Raw genomic sequence first — 19,497 nt, 5'->3', positions numbered from 1 at the left:
ATGCAATATTACTCAGCCATAAGAAGAGATGAAATACTGCCATTTGTGACAACCTGGATGGACCTTGAGATAATCATGCTAAGTGAAATAAGCCAGACTGAAAAAGTTGAAAACCACATGATATCGCTTACATGTGGGATATAAACCTAAAAGCAACAAACGGGACAAACAAGCAGAGATTCAGGGACATGGACAATAGACTGTGGTTACCAGAGGGTGGGGCAGGGGAGGAGGGCAGTAGATGGGTAAAATAGGTCAAATATGTGGTGACAGGAAGAAATCTAACTATGGGTGGTGAACACATAATGCAACAATGTACATATATGCCTTACTGTTGAATTGTACACCTGAAACTTACTGGATTTCGTTAATCAATGTCACCATAATAAAAAAATAAACAAACAAAAAAGTCATAAATACAAACAGAATGATGGTTCCCAAAGGGAGAGGGAGAGTAAAGTGGGTAAATGGGCTCAGATATATGGTGATAGAAGGAAACTAGACTTTGGGTGGTGAGCACGCAATAGAGTATACAGATGTCATATTATAGTTGTATGCCTGAAATTTATAAAATTATGTTATCAGCCAATGTTATCCCAACAAATTAAAAAAAAAAAACTTAATACCAAGAAAAGATGAAATTAGGTGTGTCCAAACTGGAAAATATTTAGCACCAGATGCCCACAGGTTTGTTGATGTGTTTGGATATAAATAAAAAAGTACGTTAAAATCAAATGAAATATTATATTGTTAGTGTCCATAATGCAAAGTGTAAAACAATATTTTAAGCTCTGTAGGGATGAACACACCCTACAACAGAAAAAGAAATCACTTGAATTTCACATATATTTTCATGAATATATTAATATTGTAGGACACTGAATAGCATTGGCTAGGTCTATGGTTCCCAATCTTACTTAATACACTGGACTCCCCTAGGGAATCTTTAAAGAATACTGACACCTGATTCCCATGACCAGACATTTTTATTTAATTGATATGAAAAAGGATTTGGTCATTTGGTGTTGTAAAAGCTCCCCAGATGATTCTATTGTGCAACAAAATTTGGGAATTACTGGATTAAGTTGTGGAGATAAAAAACATCTCCAAACTCTCATGACTTAAAAACAAAAGGTTACTTCTCATTCATGTTACAAGTCCAACATGAAGAGACCTACCTGAAGAGACAGTGCTATCTCAACCCCAGGCCTCAGGGTCCACCACAGCAGGGGTAGGTATGAAGAATCATGCATTAGCTCTTAAGTGCTTTTGCTCAAATATGACACACTTCACTTCTCCCTAACATTTCATTGGCTAAAGCAAGTCACTTATCTACTTTCCCCTTCAAGAGAATGGGGAAATATAATTCACCTACATGCACAGGAGATGGGAACAAGAAACATCGGAGTAATATAGCCCATCATTTTTTCTAATCAATATATATTGAATGCTTGTTTTAATGACTTTTCCTGGTGCTAAAAACTTAAATGTTTTTGTCCCCCCAAATTCATATTGAAACTTAATCTCCAAGGTAATGGCATTTGGAGGTGGGGCCTCTAGGCAGTGATTTGGTCATCAGGGCAGAGCTACTTCCTGCTTCTTGCCGGCACAGAAAGATGTCTGTCAGGAAGCAAAACCTCAAACAAATTCGAAGGTATCTTGAATCTGGATTCCCTAGTCTTCAGAACTATGAGAAATAAATGTCTGTTTATAAGTCAACCAGTCTATAGTATTGTTACAGTAGCCTGAATGAACTGAGATACCTCACCACATCTTTTGGTACCAAGACTTGAAGCTTCGATTTTCTTCTCCTTCACTCATGAACCAATCTTATATACAAATATATACAAATAACTACATATTACTAGATGATATATATATTCCTTTGTAACCTGCACTGTACCCAATAAATACTTGAATTGATCTATGTAGTTTTTTAAAAAGTGTGAAGGTTATTTCTTCTAAATCTGGTTTGACTTCATGGTCTTAGTAGCTGAGGATTACCCTAAAAATAGGCACCTGCTGTGGGCTTATTCCACTATTGCTCTTTCCTTCCAGAATAAAACACTTAATTTTGGCAATACTAAAACAGCAAGTTTGTCATACTCATTCCTGTCATTTCACTACTTATAAATTCTTGCCAGTTTGCTCTGCTCTGAATATTAATGTATTTATAAAGTGGATGAACTCTGAAACTGCTTTGAAACCTCACTTAAAGAAGAATTCTTAATATTCCTAGCTGTCTTTCTAGTATCTCACTAACTCAAAGAAATTCAGTAGTCCTCCCTTATCCACAGTTTTGCTTTCCATGGTTTCAGTTACTTGTGGTCAATTGCAGTCTGAAAATATTAAATGAAAATTCCAGAAATAAACAATTCATAAGTTTTCATTTGCACAGCACTCTGAGTAGTGTGATGGAGTCTTACACCATCCTGCCTAGGATGTGAATCACTCATTCGTCCGGCATATCCACACTGTATATGCTACCACCCACCTGTTAGCCACTTGATAGCTGTCTCGGTTATCTGATTGGTTTTAACAGAGAGAGCGACAGCCAGCCAGCCAGCCAGCCAGACACACCACATTCGCATAACTTTTATTATAATATAGTTATAATTGTTCCATTTTATTATTGTTAATCTCTTATTGTGCCTAATTTATAAATTAAACTTTATCATAGGTATGTGTGTATAGAAAAAAACAGTATATATAGTGTTCTGTACTATCTGTAGTTTCAGGCATCCACAGGGGGTCTTGGAGCTTATCCTCCTCAAATAAGAAGGGACTATTGTAATTTAAATTTCATTTTCAAGCAGATTTTCATCACCATCCACTCTTTTTTATTTCTATCATCTTACTCTTACTCCCAGAGGATAATACATTTAAAATAAAAAACAAACAAAATGAGTAATCAAAGAACACTTCAGTGTGCTCAGAAATTTATAGAGAATTAAATAGATTAAATCATTACAGATACAAAAAAAACTTCTAAAACAAAAAAGTCTAAGAATTTTGGTAGGAACAATCATCCTTGAACAATTAAAAAGCATCTGACTAAAACAAAAAGTTCAATGATACTGCCTCTGATAAACATTTTAAAATGATTAATAAGTCGATTGTAAACTGTCATAAATAGTAATTAATTTAAAAAACTGTTAAACTGCTAAGCCAAAAAAAAAATTACGCTGTCTCAGGATGCATTATTTAACAGTTTATTAGAAAAACAATTTAAAAAATATATTGTAAAAGTAATTTCTCTGCATCAGTTTCTATTAGCAGAAATAAATTAATGTTGAAAGCAATTATATGGACATGAGTATGCATGCACACACAATCCACACGCAAAACATTTAAAATACCACTCAATGTTAATGCATTAGGTCTTTACCAAATCTTATACTTTGAGGCATCAGTAAACTCAGTTATCTGTTTATATGTCTCTCTCAAAGTGTTTCTAGATTATTTTCTTTTACCTATCAGGTTTTGGGAAATAAAAACCTGTATCAATGCAAATGAAATAATAATTTCAAATGTAAACCTGATGAAAAAAATTAATCGTTAACAGACTCCCAAACCAAATATAAATTAGTTTTGATAGTCAAGTATCTTGGATTATCATTACATCTTTTTTCGGTCATGTGAAAAGACAACCAAAACAATCATAGTTTATGTTTAGAAAATATTTACCTCACCCTTAGATTACTACATTTATTATTTGAAATATCAAAATAAAATATTTTAGTATTTTCTATTTTTAAAGTCTATACTTTAGAACTAAGCAAACTTTACTTCAAATAATACAAACAATATAAACAATTTAACATATTTTACTACAATCTGATTTTTAAAGATTTCTTTAGAGTTTTGATATTTTAGGATCAAGAAAGCCATATTATATATTTAAAGGACAATTTTCCCAAACTTGCTTTGTAAATTAATAAAGGACTTCTTGAGAAACTTATAACAAAGTCAAAATTGATTAAATTTGAAAGGTCTTTATTTATATGGTAAATACTATCTCCTACTAAAAAAAACGATGACATCTGTCTTTCAATCGGTCAAGCTTAGCTAGAAAATTCACTTTTTTATATCATATGTTGACATGATAGAGGATGCAGGAAGCAAAAATCAATTTAATAGGCATTATTAAATAATTTCGAACAGATGTAGTATTTTGAATGATTAAAATTATAAATGAACATTAAATGTGGACATATAATATTCCATATATATCAATGAGCTTAACAGAAGATGTGTTTGCACTAATTTCTGACAACCAACTTGCTTTCCATGAACCTTTAAATATCCAATTCCAAATCTTCCAGCTCCTGGAGGAGGACTTTCTCTTTTTGAATTTTCTCCAACTAGAAAAGTTAAAAACAACAAAGTTATTAAATAGGAAATAAAATAATTATTGGATCTATAGCCAAAATAGCAAAGAAGAAAAATTTAGAGAGTATTTCTGACACTTTACCAGATCCACTGGTAAACAGATAAAATGGTAAAAATATAGACTAAAAACAAGTTCTAATTTGTTATCTGGTATGAATCAAGGGGCAAAGGACAGAAGCTGTCTTACTGCATTCCTTTAGGTCTAGTAAATTTTCCATTCTATACTTGGGCTTAAGAGTATTGAGGAAAGGAGGAAGGAAAGGGGCAAATAGGACAGTGCAGCCTGAGATATAGAAAGGAAGAAACTCTTATATTTGTCTAACATAATAAATTGCCTTTATTTTCAGGAGCAATAGCGTTAACATGCCTGTTAGAAATAGTAACTTTCTCATTCACCATGATTTACATCATGTCTCCCCCATCCTTTTGAAAACCATATGCCATATATTTAAAAATATATTAAAAAATATATGGCATATGGTTTTCAAAAGAAGTTTTTAATTCTATGTGCTCTTTTACCCAATTATACAATTGCTTATAATAAAAAGAGGAAGGATAGTAGTGACTATGAGCCCAAATCAAAAATGCAGAAAAGACCTGATTTTTTTCTAGTTGTTTTCCAGCTGCTGCTTGTTCTTTCAGTTGTTCAATTGCTTTCAGTTTCTGCAAACATCAAACACATGAGAAAAAAAAGAGGAAGAAAGAATAAGTTATTTTAGAGTGAAAATTTTCTTATTAACGACATCATATGAATGTGAAACCTGAATAAGGAGAATCAATTATCTAACATTTATATCAGGAATAGTCTGTTAAAATGCTAAGGTAAACTACTTTTTAAAAGTAAATGTAAAATTAGACGTGAAGAGTATGGGTGGATGTAAAGTACAGCATAAGGAACATAGTTAACAATACTGTGATAACTGTGTATGGTACCAGGTGGGTAATGGACTTATTAGGGGGACCACTTTGTAAGTTATATAAATGTCTAATCATTATGCTGTACACCCGAAACTATAATATTGAATGTCAACTGTAACTGAAAAATTAAAAATAAATAAATATGCTCTGACTCTGAAAAAAAAACCAATATGGGATTTAGTGAAATATTTTCCAAGCTTTTAATGTATGTATGTAAATATATCACCAATTTCACCATTTATTTTAACACCTTACTGTACTGATATTTTTGGCTTTAAAAGAAACTTCATAGTGCAGCCTGAGAAGGGCTCTGGATACCTAGTTTTACTTCCACAAACTTGTTGTACTTTGACAAGTTAATAAACTTCTTTTGTCTATGTTTCCTCATCTTTGAAACTGGGGTAAAGATCTGTTCTTATCTATCTCACAAGTGTCTAATTAAATACGGAGTATAAAAGTGTTCAGCATATTTCTGTATATTATTTCTTACTAGTCCAAAAATCAATAAAAAGACTAGTAGTCATTAAACATTTGTGAATAGAATTTAAATCTGCGCCATTCCTCAGTTACAGCATTTCAGAGTGAGAAAGCAATGAGAAATGTGACAAACTTCTTAAGATGTCTGTTTTTGGGCAACTAAATATTACTTTCATTATATAATTCCCATGTAGTTCTTTCAATAATACATCTGATTTTCATTTAAATTTCTCACCTTCTTTAGGTTCTTGATTTTTTTGTCCACCTCAGGGTTTCCAGAAATTGACTGAGAGAGAGTATTTCTTGCTGAGCTCTGTGCGGCAGGAGTAGGTGCCAAATTTGGTGGGCTCTTGTCACCTCTTGCTTCCTACAGGAAATATTTTCAAAAATTCAATTTTCTAAAATGAAAACACTAAAGTATTTCAACCAAAATGGCCTGGGTATATAAAATGCAGAAACCAAAATGTGAGTCTATCTTTTCTACTACATTTTACATAAAGATAGGATCTGAACTGAAGGTTTCATAATGTATGCTACGTTGTCCAATAATAAGTACAATGCAGCTTAAAAAAAATCACAGTATAATGATATACCCAAAAGATTTTTACTATGTAATTGTCATAGGGAACACTGTGCTAGACCTAGAATTTAAAGTAACATAACAATAAGATTTTTAAAATATTTATTATGTTAGTAACATAATAAAATGACAAATGAAAAGAAATAAAATAACCTACTAGAGAAAACCAGGTTTCTGTATCAGCCAACAAGCATTCAAAATTTCTGGATATTTTGTGAGATGCCACTATATGGATGTTTTGGAAATGTAAGAGGGCTTTTCTTATTAAGGTATTTGAAGTTTACTCTTGTGATGTCCTCTAAAAGTATAATGAGTATGTATGATCGAGTATGTATAATAGATAATGCTACAGGATAAATCCTATAGAGCTTTATTTATAATCAGATCAATTCAGCACTGCAACAAAGTGCCATGGAAAACTTTTTCCCCTTGAAAGAGATACTATATTAATAACTCCCAATGTGATCTGACCTCTGATGACCTTTCAAGGCTCATCCCTCCTAACCAAGGAACCACTGATTCTGAACCATTTTTATTTCCCCTAAGGAGATGCGAACTCTTGTTTTCCAGCCTTTGCATTTCCCTCTCTTGTTTACTGTTCTTTTTGCCTAGAGCACCTTCAGGTCATCTCACTGACCCTACTTTATCCTTAGGCCTCCTAGCAAATTCTCCACCTTCAGGTCATCTCACTGACCCTACTTTATCCTTAGGCTTCCTAGCAAATTCTCCATCTCCCAAGTGATCAGATTAGTCGCACATGTGGTATGTATCTCTATTGCAACTATTCCCCATTAGACTGTACCTGAGGTTTCCTTGTTCACTCTTCTACTTGTGCCCCCAACATAATATGTGCTTTATTGCACATGCTAAATAAATTAAAGAGCAAAAAAAAAAAAAAAGCTCTCCTTTTGTAATTATGACAAGATGTATGTTTTGACAAGAGGAGGGAAAAGTTATTTAAGTCTTTATTGGCTTCAAGGTAGGGTTTCTACTTCTTCATAGAGTTCCCAGTGGAATACATAGAACCCCAAGAATTCAAAACCTCTTACTCAGAGTTCTGCATGAAATACTCTGAATTTCCAAAGCATCCCAGAGTGGGAAATGGAAAAGATATCACTTCTAAATCTCTAAATCTAAAAATGTCTATCTGAGAGTTTTTAGACAGGACAAAATTAAGAATCACTTTCACTTTTTAAAGTCATGTTGGCTGTACTTTTGTTGTACACTCCAACACAACAAATGTAAATTTGTTACTATCTATGTGCAAATATAATACTAAGCACTTTAACAGAGTATTCAGAAAGAAACGATTTTGTTTCTACTCTTAGGGAGACTGTAAGTTCTAATAACATGCAGTTTGGTGTTTTTCATAATAAAAAAATTAAAGAAGAGTGGATAAAAGAAGAGATAGTTTGCCTATCAAAATTCACTTCCGACATCAGAGAAAAATTTTTTAAATTTAATTGTTTGTAAGGAGTTGAGAATACTTTTCTACTAGAAAGGTTAATGTCATAAACGTAAAAAACTATTAAAGTAAAATATGAAATTTAATTTTCTATTATATTTTAAATAGCCAAGAATAAGTTAAAATATCTGCATTATTATACTTAAATTCTGGTCATTCTGAGAAAGGAAACATACACTGTAAGTTTGAATTTTTAGTTTCAATTCTTTTTGGTACAGTCTATAAGCTTATAAGACAAGCTTATAAAACCATCACCAGTACTCAGATTACATACCTCTGACTCCTTTGGTTACTTAATTAGGAGTCAGGGCTGAGAAAGTATGGTCAGAGAGAGATACTGTCACAGACCATTTACTGTTGTTCTACAGCACAGCCATAACTTTTACTAACTCCGGCCCAGTATTCATCTCAAAATGAATACTGAAAGGATTCTCTTCCAAGTAGAAAACTTTTGCCATCACTGGGAAAACATGCAAAGCGCAACTCCATAAACGATAGATTAGTAGTGTCATCTTTAGAAAATAATACATGTGGGTGATTTCTGGGTGTGTGGGATGGGGTGGGGTGGGGTGAAGTGGGGGGTGTTTTTGTAATTATTATGTTTTACATTAATAGCACTGATTGTTTTTTCAAAAGAAGAATGAGGGTTCTCTTTAGGAAAGTCTAAATTTTTTTTATCCCTGATTTAGACTTTATTTAATTTTTGAATTAAAAATTATTGGGTGACGTTAATAAAATCAAATAAGTTTCAAGTGCACAATTCAACAGTATGTCGTATATATATTGCATTGTGTGTTCACCACCAAAAGTTAGATTTCATTCCGCCAAATATTAGATCCCTTTTACCCCTATCTACCTTCCCTCTGGTAACCACTAACCCACAGTCCATGTCCATGAGTCTCTGTTTGTCATGTTTGTTGCTTTCAGTTTTATATCCCACATGAGTGAAATCGTATGGTTTTCAACTTTTCTGTCTGCCTTATTTTGCTTGTAGCATGATTATCTCAAGATCTATCGATGTTGTCGCAAATGACGGTATTTTATCTTTTCTTATGGCTAATATTCCATTACATATATGTACCAGATCTTTTTATCCCATCATCTATCGTAGGACATTTTGGTTGCTTCCATGTCCTGGCCACCATGCATAATGCTGCTATGAACATTGGTGTGCAAGTATCTTTTCGGACATGGGTTTTCAAGTCTTAGGGGTGAATACCCAGTAGAGAGATTGCTGGATCACATGGTAGATCAATTCTTAGTTTTTTGAGGAACCTCCAATTTGCAGTCCCACCAGCTGTGCATTAGGATTCGTTTTGGCTCACAACCTCTCCAACACTTTTTTATTACTTGTCCTGTTGATGATGGCCATTCTAACAGGTATGAGGTGGTATCTCTTTGTAGTTTTGATTTGCATTTCCCTAATAGCAGGTGAAGCTGAGCAGCCTTTCATATATCTGTTGGCCACTTTATTGTCTTCTTGGGAGAAGTGACTGTTCGGGTCCTCTGTCCACTTTTTAATTAGATTTTTTTTTTTTATTGTTGAGTTGTATTGGTTCTTTATATATTTTGGATAGTAGTCCCTATCGGAGGTGTTGTTTGCAAATATATTCTCCCATTTGGATGGTTCTTTCTTTGCCTTGTTGATGGTATCTTTTGTTGTGCAGAAGCTTTTTAGTTTGGTTAGTCCCATTCATTTATTTTTGCTTTTACTTCCCTTGCCTTTGAGGTCAAATTCATAAAATCCTCTTTAAGTCCAAGGTCCTTGAGTTTAGTTCTTATGTTTTCTTGTATGCAATTTATTGTTACAGGTCTTATATCTAGTTCCTTAATCCATTTTGAGTTAATTTTGGTGTGTAGTGATAGACAACAGTCTAGTTGCATTCTTTTGCAGGTGGCTTTCCAGTTTTCCCAGCACCATTTATTGAAGAGACTTTCCTTTTTCCATTGTATGGTTTGGGCTTTGGTGAAAATTATTTGCCCATATAAACATTGGTTTACTTCTAGACCCTCAAATCTGTTCCATTGGTTTGTGTTTCTATTTTTCTGCCTATACCATGCTGTTTCAATTATTTTTGCTTTGTAGTATAGTTGAAATCAGGCAGTGATACCTTCGGCCTTGTTCTTTTTTCTCAGGATGGCTTTGGCTGTTCCCGGTCTTTTGTGCTTCTACACAAATTTGATGGCTTTTGTTCTATTTCTTTAAAAAATGCCAGTGGGATTTTGATGGGGATGGCATTAAATCTGTATAATGCTTTAGGTAATAAGGTCATAAACTCAGTTGATTCTTCCAATGCAAGAACAAGGAAGATCTTCCCGTTTCTTTGTGTATCTTCAATTTCTTTTAAAAATGTCTTATAGTTTTCACTGTATAGGTCCTTCACATGTTTTGTTAGGTTTATTCTTAGGTATTTTATTCTTTTTTTGCAGCAATTGCAAAAGGAATTTTTTTTTTTCATTTCTTTTTCTGAAAATTCATGGATTTTTGAACATTGATTTTGTATCTTGAAACTTTACTGTATTTATTATTTCTAATAGTTTTTTAGTACAGTCTTTAGGGTTTTCTATACAAAGAATCATGTTATCTGCAAAAAGTAACAATTCATTCCCTATTTGACTGCTTTTCATTTATTTCTCTTGCCTGACTGGTCTAGCTAGGACTTTCAATACTATATTGAATAACAGAGGTGGTAGCCAACAGCCTTGTCCAGTTTCTGATCTTAGAGGGAAGGTTTTTAGTTTTTCACCATTAAGTAAGCTGAGGATTTGTCATATATGGCCTTTATTATGTTGAGGTACTTTCCTTCTATACCCATTTTATTAAGTGTTTTAATCATAAATGGATGTTGTATCTTGTCAAACGTTTTTTCTGCATCTATTGGACTTGATCCTATTTTTAGTCTTTATTTATATGGTATACCATATTAATTTATTTGCATATGTTGAACCATCCCTGTGCCCCTGGGATGAAGCCCACTTGATCATGTGTATAATCTTTTGAATGTGTTGTTGTATTCAATTTGTTAGCATTTTATTTAGGATTTTTGCATCTGTGTTCATGAGATATGGGTCTATAGTTTTCATTTTTTGTGTTATCTTTACCAGGTTTTGGTATCAGAGTCATAATGGCCTCATAAAATGAGTTAGGAAGTATTGCTTCTTCTTCGATTTTTTTGGAAGAGTTTGAGGAGAGTAGGTAATTAAATTTTCTTTGAATGTTTAGTAGAATTTGCTGGTGAAGCCATCTGGTCCTGGACTTTTACTTTTTCGTAGGTTTTTGATGATCGTTTCCATTTCCATACTACTGATCGGTCTATTTAGATTTTCCAGTTCTTCTTGATTCAGTCTAAGAAGACTGTATGTTTCTAAGAACTTGTCCATTTTTTCCAAGATTATCAAATTTGGTGTTGTATAATTTCTCATAGTATTTTTGTATTATCCTTTGTATTTCAGTGATATTTAAAGCTATTTAAAGATATTTCTGGAGATAAACTATATTAACTACAAAAGAATATGCTGATATTTTAAGCCCAGATTTTTAGTAGAATATGTTTGCATATGCAATTCTATACGTTAAAACAATTACTTGCTTACCGAAACACATAAGCAAGCTAGAACAGTCAAAATTCAAGCATTACCAGCAAGATAGCATTGCTTGATTCTCAAATATGTAGTCACCATGGCTTCACTAACCAGATAGTCTCAGTCCAGCTGATCTCACTATCACTATATAAGCCATACAATTTGTCAATTATAATGATGTGGTTTGTCAACTACAAAAATTATGTAAAATACCATTTTAGATCAACTACATTGTTGGGTACTTTTGGTGTTTAGATTCCAAATTGAATAATTTCCTATAGTAACATAATATTGATTGATAAAATGACTTTACAGTCATGTAGTTTCTGATCTCTTTTAACAAACACAAGTTTTCTATAAAGCAAACTATACCATTTCACGAAGTCTCCATTAAAAAGGTCTACAGCAAGTAACATACATCATAATCCCATTAGGGTTTCAGGTTTTAAGGTCAGATCCAGTTTCCTTGATTCCTTATGATACACATAGGAAATACTTAAAAATCCATAAGCAAACACAAAACAAAGACATTCTGACAAAGTCTAACTCCAACTACATTTTATAACATTATCAGTCAAGTCTTCAGAACTATAAAACTTTAAGGCTTAAAGCTAATTTAACAGCTTTTGTTTGTTCTGTTTTGAAGAGATCAATGCCCCAAATACCTGCTTTGCAGCTTTCTTAGCCTCATGTTTCCTTTGATTTTTAAGGGCTGTTTTTGATAACGGCTTATCATTTCCTGGTTGTGGTTTCATATTCTGAGGTGGTTCTTCCTCATGCTATGGAAAATGTAAAATAAACAATTTTGAAATAGAGTCCATGTTTTTAAAAACATATACAACAAATTATACAATTTTGCTAGTATAGGATAAACTTATTTTAAATCAAATTTATTTTAAGATCACCGGCAAAGAATATTTCAAAACTCAGATTAGTAGTGGGTACACTCCAACTGCCAGGATGGACTTAATGAGGATCTTCCGATTAGCTAATGGGAAATGGCAAGTAAAAGCCAGCAAAATTTACTTTAGTTTTGTTTAGCCAATATTTTTCTTAGTACTACTACTGACACATGACTCCAAAAATAGCTTTTTCTGCAACCTTTTTGGATCTGACTACTGCCAACCGAAACCTTGTTCCCTCATTTGTTTTCTTTGCACAAAGAATTATTCACTAGATCTTAATTTGCAAACTTGGAAGTTAAAAAATTAAAAATAAAAGCAAATAGAAAAACTAAACCAGACTGTAAGAAAACATCAAATAGGAAGGGTTAACTGCATAATTATAAATCCAGGATTAACACAATAAAGAGGCCTACAAAAAACTAACTTGTCAGACTATTCAACGAAAATAGACAATCATTTCCATCATTGGATAACCATCTATCAATTTTCTACAACAGAAAGAGGGTGAATTAAGTACAGAATCAATGAGGATCTACTGTATAACATGGTGACTATAATTGATAACACTGTATTATATAAGCGAAATTTGATGAGTAGAACACAAATGTTCTCATCCTCAACCCCCAAATTATCTACTTATTGATTCATTCTATCTTGCTATTGTGTTAGTGTTAACTGTCTTAGATTCTCCTATACTTAACACATCAAATACAACACAGATCTCATATCTGTGTTGTATTTAAAACGACTATGAGGAAATGGGCAGGGCTAAAACATTTAAGATACAGAGGAATAAATAAGAAACCATAAAGTGACTTTATCTGAGCAGCTGCATTAACTATTTGAGATCATCAAAGTTCTATGTGTGTACATATCCTACTTGAAGCAACTGGAATATATAAGAACTCACATTTGTAGAATAGACAAATTTGGAGTGCAAGCCTCTTTCACCTTTTTTATGCCCACTGCATACAATATTAGTTAAGATATAATATTTGCTGAACATTTGTATTACACATCAAAATTCTTTCCATAGTGGGCTCCACGATAGTACCTTGCTTTGGCTGAAAGCCAAAAAATTTCAAAAAATGGCAAAGCAATTAAAAATGACGTAAGAAAGGATGAGTTACAAATCTCTTCCATACTATGGGCATCATATGGCCATGTACAGACTTTCATTTTCTATAAAAAACAAAACAAAACAAAAGCCACTGCTACTATAGAACATAAGTTTTTCTTGCTTTAGTACTAGGTGACCATTGTACACAAGTTCATCCTTATTAATAAAATTTGTTTCTTCAATTATATCAATTATTATGGAACTGTTGTGATAAACACATAATAAAAGTGAAGGTTTTCTGAAAAGCCAAGAAATACTTCTTTAAGTATAATTTACATATGGATTTTTACTTATAAAAAAAGTAATTTTTCTCTTTAAAGGGAAAACCCCTTCTTTTTTCCTCCCTTCTATTATGTAACTCCTCTCCTTTGTGAAGTCATAGACTAGAATGTCTTTGTTTCTAGTATTTCTTGACAGTACTTTCTTTGTCATTTACCTAATTTCTGGAATTAGATACAAACAAAAATCTCATTAGTGGTTACTTCGACTAAAACGATTTGTTAGGATTGTATAACCACCATGTCACATACAAAAGCAGAAATTTAGTGGAAATCTTTTTCTTCCCCCCTCTTTAATTCCCCTCCCCACCCCCCACTTCCACTCCTGACCTATGGATGTTGCTGTTTCCCCTTAAGAACTGAATCTCTGAAGGCGAGGCGTCTCCTTCCATGTGCTTGTGGTGTGCGCCCGGGGCCTGGCACACCCAGGGTATGGTCTATGGCTCTACTTGGGGTGCAAACCCAGGACCTTCTGTGTGTGAAGCAGACATGCTAACCACTACACTATGGAGCCATCCCTAGTGGAAATCTTAAATGTTAAAAAATGTTGGTTTTAAGAAGTTCTTACCTGGTTTTATCATTATTTTCAAATTATTATCTTTCTATATTAATGTCTCTACCTCTCTCCACCAAAACAAACTAGTTTTATGGCTAGAGGATAACAATATACACCAATTCAGAATTTCTTCCTCTTGTGCTATCTTACACAGATTCAGAAAGCAGGCTAGGTTAAAGTTACTTCTGATTTTACCTTAGGTAAGGAAAATCTCAATATATATATATAGGACAAATATAAAGACTTACAATATACTTTATTTTCTCATCTAATACAATCATCGGAAATAGGGCTTAATTTTTAATATGTTATATGTATATTTGCAAAATAACAATACAATGAAAATGTTTAAACATTTCAATGAAGTCAAAAAGTTAGAGACCATTGCTACATTTTATGGAAGAGGAAAGGTTGTTCCTTTGTTTTTGTTTCTGAGAGGGTTAGGAGTGGCACAAGGGAAGCATAAGAATATTTGTTCTTTGAAAAAGTATTTACTTCCCTGAGTGCCTAATAATTAAGTAACTATATATCTTGTTTACTTGGAACAGTCCCAGTTTATGCCTATTATACCATCACTTTTCTAATAATAGACTTATCGAGCAACTTTATTCCTTAACATCATCACAGAAATTCAGGTCATTTATTAAACTTTCTCCTGAGCTCTGAAATTACAACATTTTAAAGCAGATAAGAATCTGACCAATACTCTGGTCATAACTTTACAACAGAGGTGGAAACTGATGGCTTGAGGAAAACAAATGTGTTTTGTTTGAGCAGGAGTGTTTTAGAAATTAAGAAATTTCACATAAGCATCCAGACTTGTTTTGTCTTGAAAAAGCAAGTATTTTGGCAAGCTGGGCCTAAAATCTCCTATGGAAATAATCAACTACTGTTGTGCAGTTGCTATGGCCTGTAAAGAGGGCATGATCTCTCCCATTCACCATTCTCTCCTGGTCACCATTGCCTTGCATTATCAACCTAGCCTGACAGGCATTTGAATTTGAGCCCACAAGCTACAATGCCAGTATGTCATACTCAGTTCTATCTTTCCCAGAGATGCAATATGTGATTTGTTTTAAATTAACCATTTTGTAAACTAGCAATATGAGCTGCTCGCCATTTTCAGCAACAGGTTCTCCATGGATTCTACCCTAGACTTTATATTCTAATCAGGTACTAAGTAACAAGAACATGCATGTGAAAAAGATCCAGAGAACTCCACACACTGAAAAGCCTTTTCTTACCAAAGTAGTAAAACTGTACTTACCAGTTTAGAATTGGTGTTTGGTTTATTTCTTAAAGCTGGGGGTCTATAAGCTGTTGCAGCTTTCGGTTCTTCATTGGGTACATCACTTGGAACTGCTTGGTAGGTTATTGTTTTTGTTGGAAATATTCCATCTAAAAATGGCTGCCAAGAAACCTGCCATAATTCTGCATTTGATGGCACATCATACTTGTGCAAGACAGAGCCAGTATAATGCCAAATCTTAAACCCATTATTAACACGTAATCTGGGAGCACACGTGGCTGTCAGAATATGCTCGCCATCTGGGCACCAAGCAAAATATGTAGAATCGGAGGCCACTGGTTTTGAAATAAGTTTGTAGTTTTTAACATCCCACACTTCCATTTGTCCCCTCAGATTTCCAAATCCAGCTAGTACTAATATATGCCCATGAGGGCTATAGTAGGCTGCATTACGAGGACCAGTTCCAAAGTCAAACACAGGATCACATTTCAAGTTGAAAATTGTTGCTTTGGCAGGCATAAAACCATAAACAGCACAAAACTCAGTAGAACTAGAATTCCAAACTACATCATAAATTGGGCCATTTTTTGCTAGAAAAAGAATACAAAACCTAAATTAGCAAAAGAATTATATAATATTTATTAGCACAAATTATAATTACAAAATACTCAAACATAACAAACAATAAAAATAACCACAAAAATAATCCAAAAATTTCATGGTAGATTAAAATTATTTATATGATATATTATGGAGATAAATATGTAATCATAAATTTATTTAAGAACCTCTAATGAACCTTAATTTTTTTGTGTTAAAGGTATTTATTTTTTAATTTTTACTTTTCGATTAGAATTAACATTCAATATTATTTTATATGAATCTTAACTTCTTTCACATTTTGGCAATGTGGGCTCGTAACAGCATAAGTTACTATTAACAAACTAGTTTTTATTGAAAGAGGTAGTAATATATGCACACAGTAATAAAAATATAAACTATATAAAAAGACATGCCACGAGAATAAGTCCCTCTGCACAAAGGCAACCCTCTGTTATATTTCTTGCATATCCTCTCAGAATGTTTTTGTTGAAATTAAACATCTCTCTCTTAAACACATACACACACACACAAAAAACCCCAAAGTTCTAAACCTTTGCTGTTTCATTTAATACTCTGGCTTGGAGATTTTTCTATACAAGCACATAGAGATCAGCTTGATTCTTTTTCAGTTGCACTGTATTCCATTATAAATCTTGCTGCATATACGCTACTGAGTGTTCTGCATCTGTAGGAGTGAAACTGCCTGCTCAAAGGTGCACATATTTACTTGATAACATACCATCAAAATGTCCTTCAAAGAAGTTGTACCAATTTACACTATCAATAGTTTTTGTTTTCTGGCTTTATTGAAATATAATTGACAATTAGTTGCTAGTATTTACATTGTACAAGTCAATGAATTTTTTCAATTATAGTTGGCATACAATAATATATTAGTTTCACTTGTACAACATAGTGACTAGAGATATATAACCCACAGTGATCACCCTGCTAAATCTAGTGATCGCCCTTCTTCCCCCTTACACTTTTATTACATTATTATTTTCCTTATGCTACACTTTAGATCTCCATGTCTATTTTGTAACTATCCATTTGTACTTTCTTAATCCCTTTGCCCTTTTTCACCATCCCCCCAAACCCCCTCCCATTTAGTAGCCCTTAAAAAAACTCTATCTATGAGTTCACTTCCGTTTTTGTTACTGTTTTTTAGATTCCACATGTACATGAAATCATTCGATATTTGTCTTTCTCTGACTAAATTCATTCAGTATAATACCTTCTAGGTCCATCAAGGCAATATGTTTTTCCATCCCTTTCCTTTTAGTCTGTGTGTATCTTTTCATATGAAGTGAGTCTCCCATAGGCAGCATATGTACGGGTCTTATTTTCTTATCAATTTAGCCACCCTATCTTTTGGCTGGAGCACTTAATTCTTTTCCATTTGAGGTACTTGTTGATAAATATGTAGTTATTATCATTCTTTATTCATGTTTTTGATACATGTTTTTTCTTAAAGAAGTCTCTCTAACATTTCCTGTACTACTGGCTTGATGTTGATAAATTCCTTTAGCTTATTTTTTGTCTGGGAAGCTCTTTATCTGTCCTTTGACTCTAAATGACAGCTTTGCTAGAAAAAGAATTCTTGGTCGTAAATCCTGGGTTTTCATCATGTTGAATATTTTGTGCCAAATCCTTCTGTCCTGCATAGTTTCTTTTGAGAAATCAGCTGTCAGTCTTACGGATGCTCCCTTGTAGGTAACTAATTGCTTTTCTCTTGCTGCTTTTAAGATTCTCTATTTGAATTTAACTTTTGGCATTTCAATTATGATGTGTTTTGGTGTCTCTAATGGAAACAATCAGCTACTGCTGTGTAGTTGTTATGGCCTTTAAAGAGGGCATGAACCCTCTTTGGGTTCATCTTTTCTGAAACTCTGAGCTTCCTAGGGTTTTATGTCTATTTCCTTCACTAAGGGAAATTTTCCATCATTATTTCTTCAAATAGCTCTTCAACTTCTTGTTCCCCTTCAGGTACCCCTATTAACCACATGTTTTTACATTTAATTGTATCCCATAGGCTCCTTAAATTATTATTATTGTCTTAGCTTCTTTTCTCTTGCCATTCTGATTGGGTGTCCTGGGCTGCTTCATCCTCTATATCAGTGGTTCGATCCTCTTCTTCATTCATTCTATTGATTCCAATATACTCTTTACCTCAGATAATGTGTTCATTTCTGACTGGTTCCCTTTGATAATTTCCACTTCCATTTTTATGTTTTTTTTTTTTATTTCTTTGTTGAAGTTCTCACTGAATTTATCCACACTTCCCATAAGTTCATTGAGCATCTTTATAATCAGTGTTTTGAACTCTGCATTTGTTTGATTGCTTGACTCCGTTGTTTCTGGATCTCTGTTCTGTTCCGTCATATGGTTTCTGCTTGCCTTCCCATTTTGGCTGCTTTTCTGTGTTTGTTTCTATGTACTAAGCAAAGCTCCTAAGTCTCTTGGTCTTATTAGTGCAACTTTGTGTATTAGGTGTCCAGTGGCACAGTCCTGAGAGGGGTTCAGCTGCAGGCCAAATTTAGCCCCAGCCTGTGCCTCTCTGGGGCCACCTGTTAAGATTTAGCAAGCAATCCACAGATGCTATACTTATAGTTGCTTCAAAAGGCCACACCAGAAACCGAGGCCAGTTCCCACCAGTGTGAATCTAGGCGCTGCTCAGTAAGGAGCACCTGATGTGGCTTGGGTGGTGCCACGAGTGAGAGGAGGCAGAGTTTTAGGGAATCTTCTGGGCAACCTCTGTTATCTAGTTTAATGTGTCTCTGCTATGACTGCACTGAGTCCACGCACTGGGAGGGAGTAGGGCTCAAGAGAAGAACAATGGATACTGCCAGCACTTCTGCAAGAAAGAAAGCCTTGCCGCAGCCCTCACGTAGACAACTCAATGTTGCCTTGTAAGTCCCTGCGTAGTCGAACCGGCACTGGTGCACAGAGCAAGCAGTTCCATCACCGCAAAAATCTGCTTGCAGACACGGCTCCTTTAAGAGGTATCTGCAGCTGTTGCTGCTGCCTCCTCCGTCCCATTCAGCTGCTCCGGACAGGGAGCCTTGCGTCTTCACCTGGTCCTACCATCTGCCATTGCAGGGTGATTTCTTAGATTTCTCCCTAGTTATATGGCTTGTTCATCTAGATCCCAGGCAATTTTTCCTTGCTATTTGCTCCTTGTTTCGTCAAAACTTTGATTTGTTTGCCAGAGAAATGAACAGAGCCTCTATCATCTACGCCATTTTTCCCCCTCCCTAAATCTATACACTTTGATCAGTTATACTGACTAGGTCTTTCAGTATGTTAAGTAATAGTGAAAAGGGGAATCATCCTTGTTTTGTTTCTGACTTCAATGGAATACATAGTTTT

The 19,497-nt window shown here is 34.0% G+C and overlaps 1 protein-coding gene across 3 annotated transcripts in view; it reads right to left on the bottom strand.

Annotated features, from left to right (window-relative positions):
- Nucleotides 1–2,922: 2,922 nt before the first annotated feature.
- EIF2A (eukaryotic translation initiation factor 2A) overlaps nucleotides 2,923–19,497 on the bottom strand; it is a 35,333-nt gene continuing 18,758 nt past the window's right edge. For all 3 annotated transcript variants that reach the window (XM_015600178.2, XM_006926217.3, XM_015600177.2), the window contains 5 exons: nucleotides 15,541–16,112; nucleotides 12,080–12,193; nucleotides 6,023–6,154; nucleotides 4,990–5,055; nucleotides 2,923–4,364 (listed from right to left, as the gene is read on the bottom strand). In XM_015600178.2, coding sequence (XP_015455664.1) covers nucleotides 4,299–4,364; nucleotides 4,990–5,055; nucleotides 6,023–6,154; nucleotides 12,080–12,193; nucleotides 15,541–16,112 — 950 coding nt within the window. In that variant the 3' untranslated portion in view covers nucleotides 2,923–4,298. The remainder of the gene's footprint in view (nucleotides 4,365–4,989; nucleotides 5,056–6,022; nucleotides 6,155–12,079; nucleotides 12,194–15,540; nucleotides 16,113–19,497) is intronic.

This window comes from Pteropus alecto, unplaced genomic scaffold, assembly GCF_000325575.1.
Source record: "Pteropus alecto unplaced genomic scaffold, ASM32557v1 scaffold239, whole genome shotgun sequence".
In the NCBI taxonomy this organism is placed as follows: Eukaryota; Metazoa; Chordata; class Mammalia; order Chiroptera; family Pteropodidae; genus Pteropus; species Pteropus alecto.
Note: the sequence above shows the minus strand (reverse complement) of the source record. Positions and strands in the feature narration are given on the sequence as shown.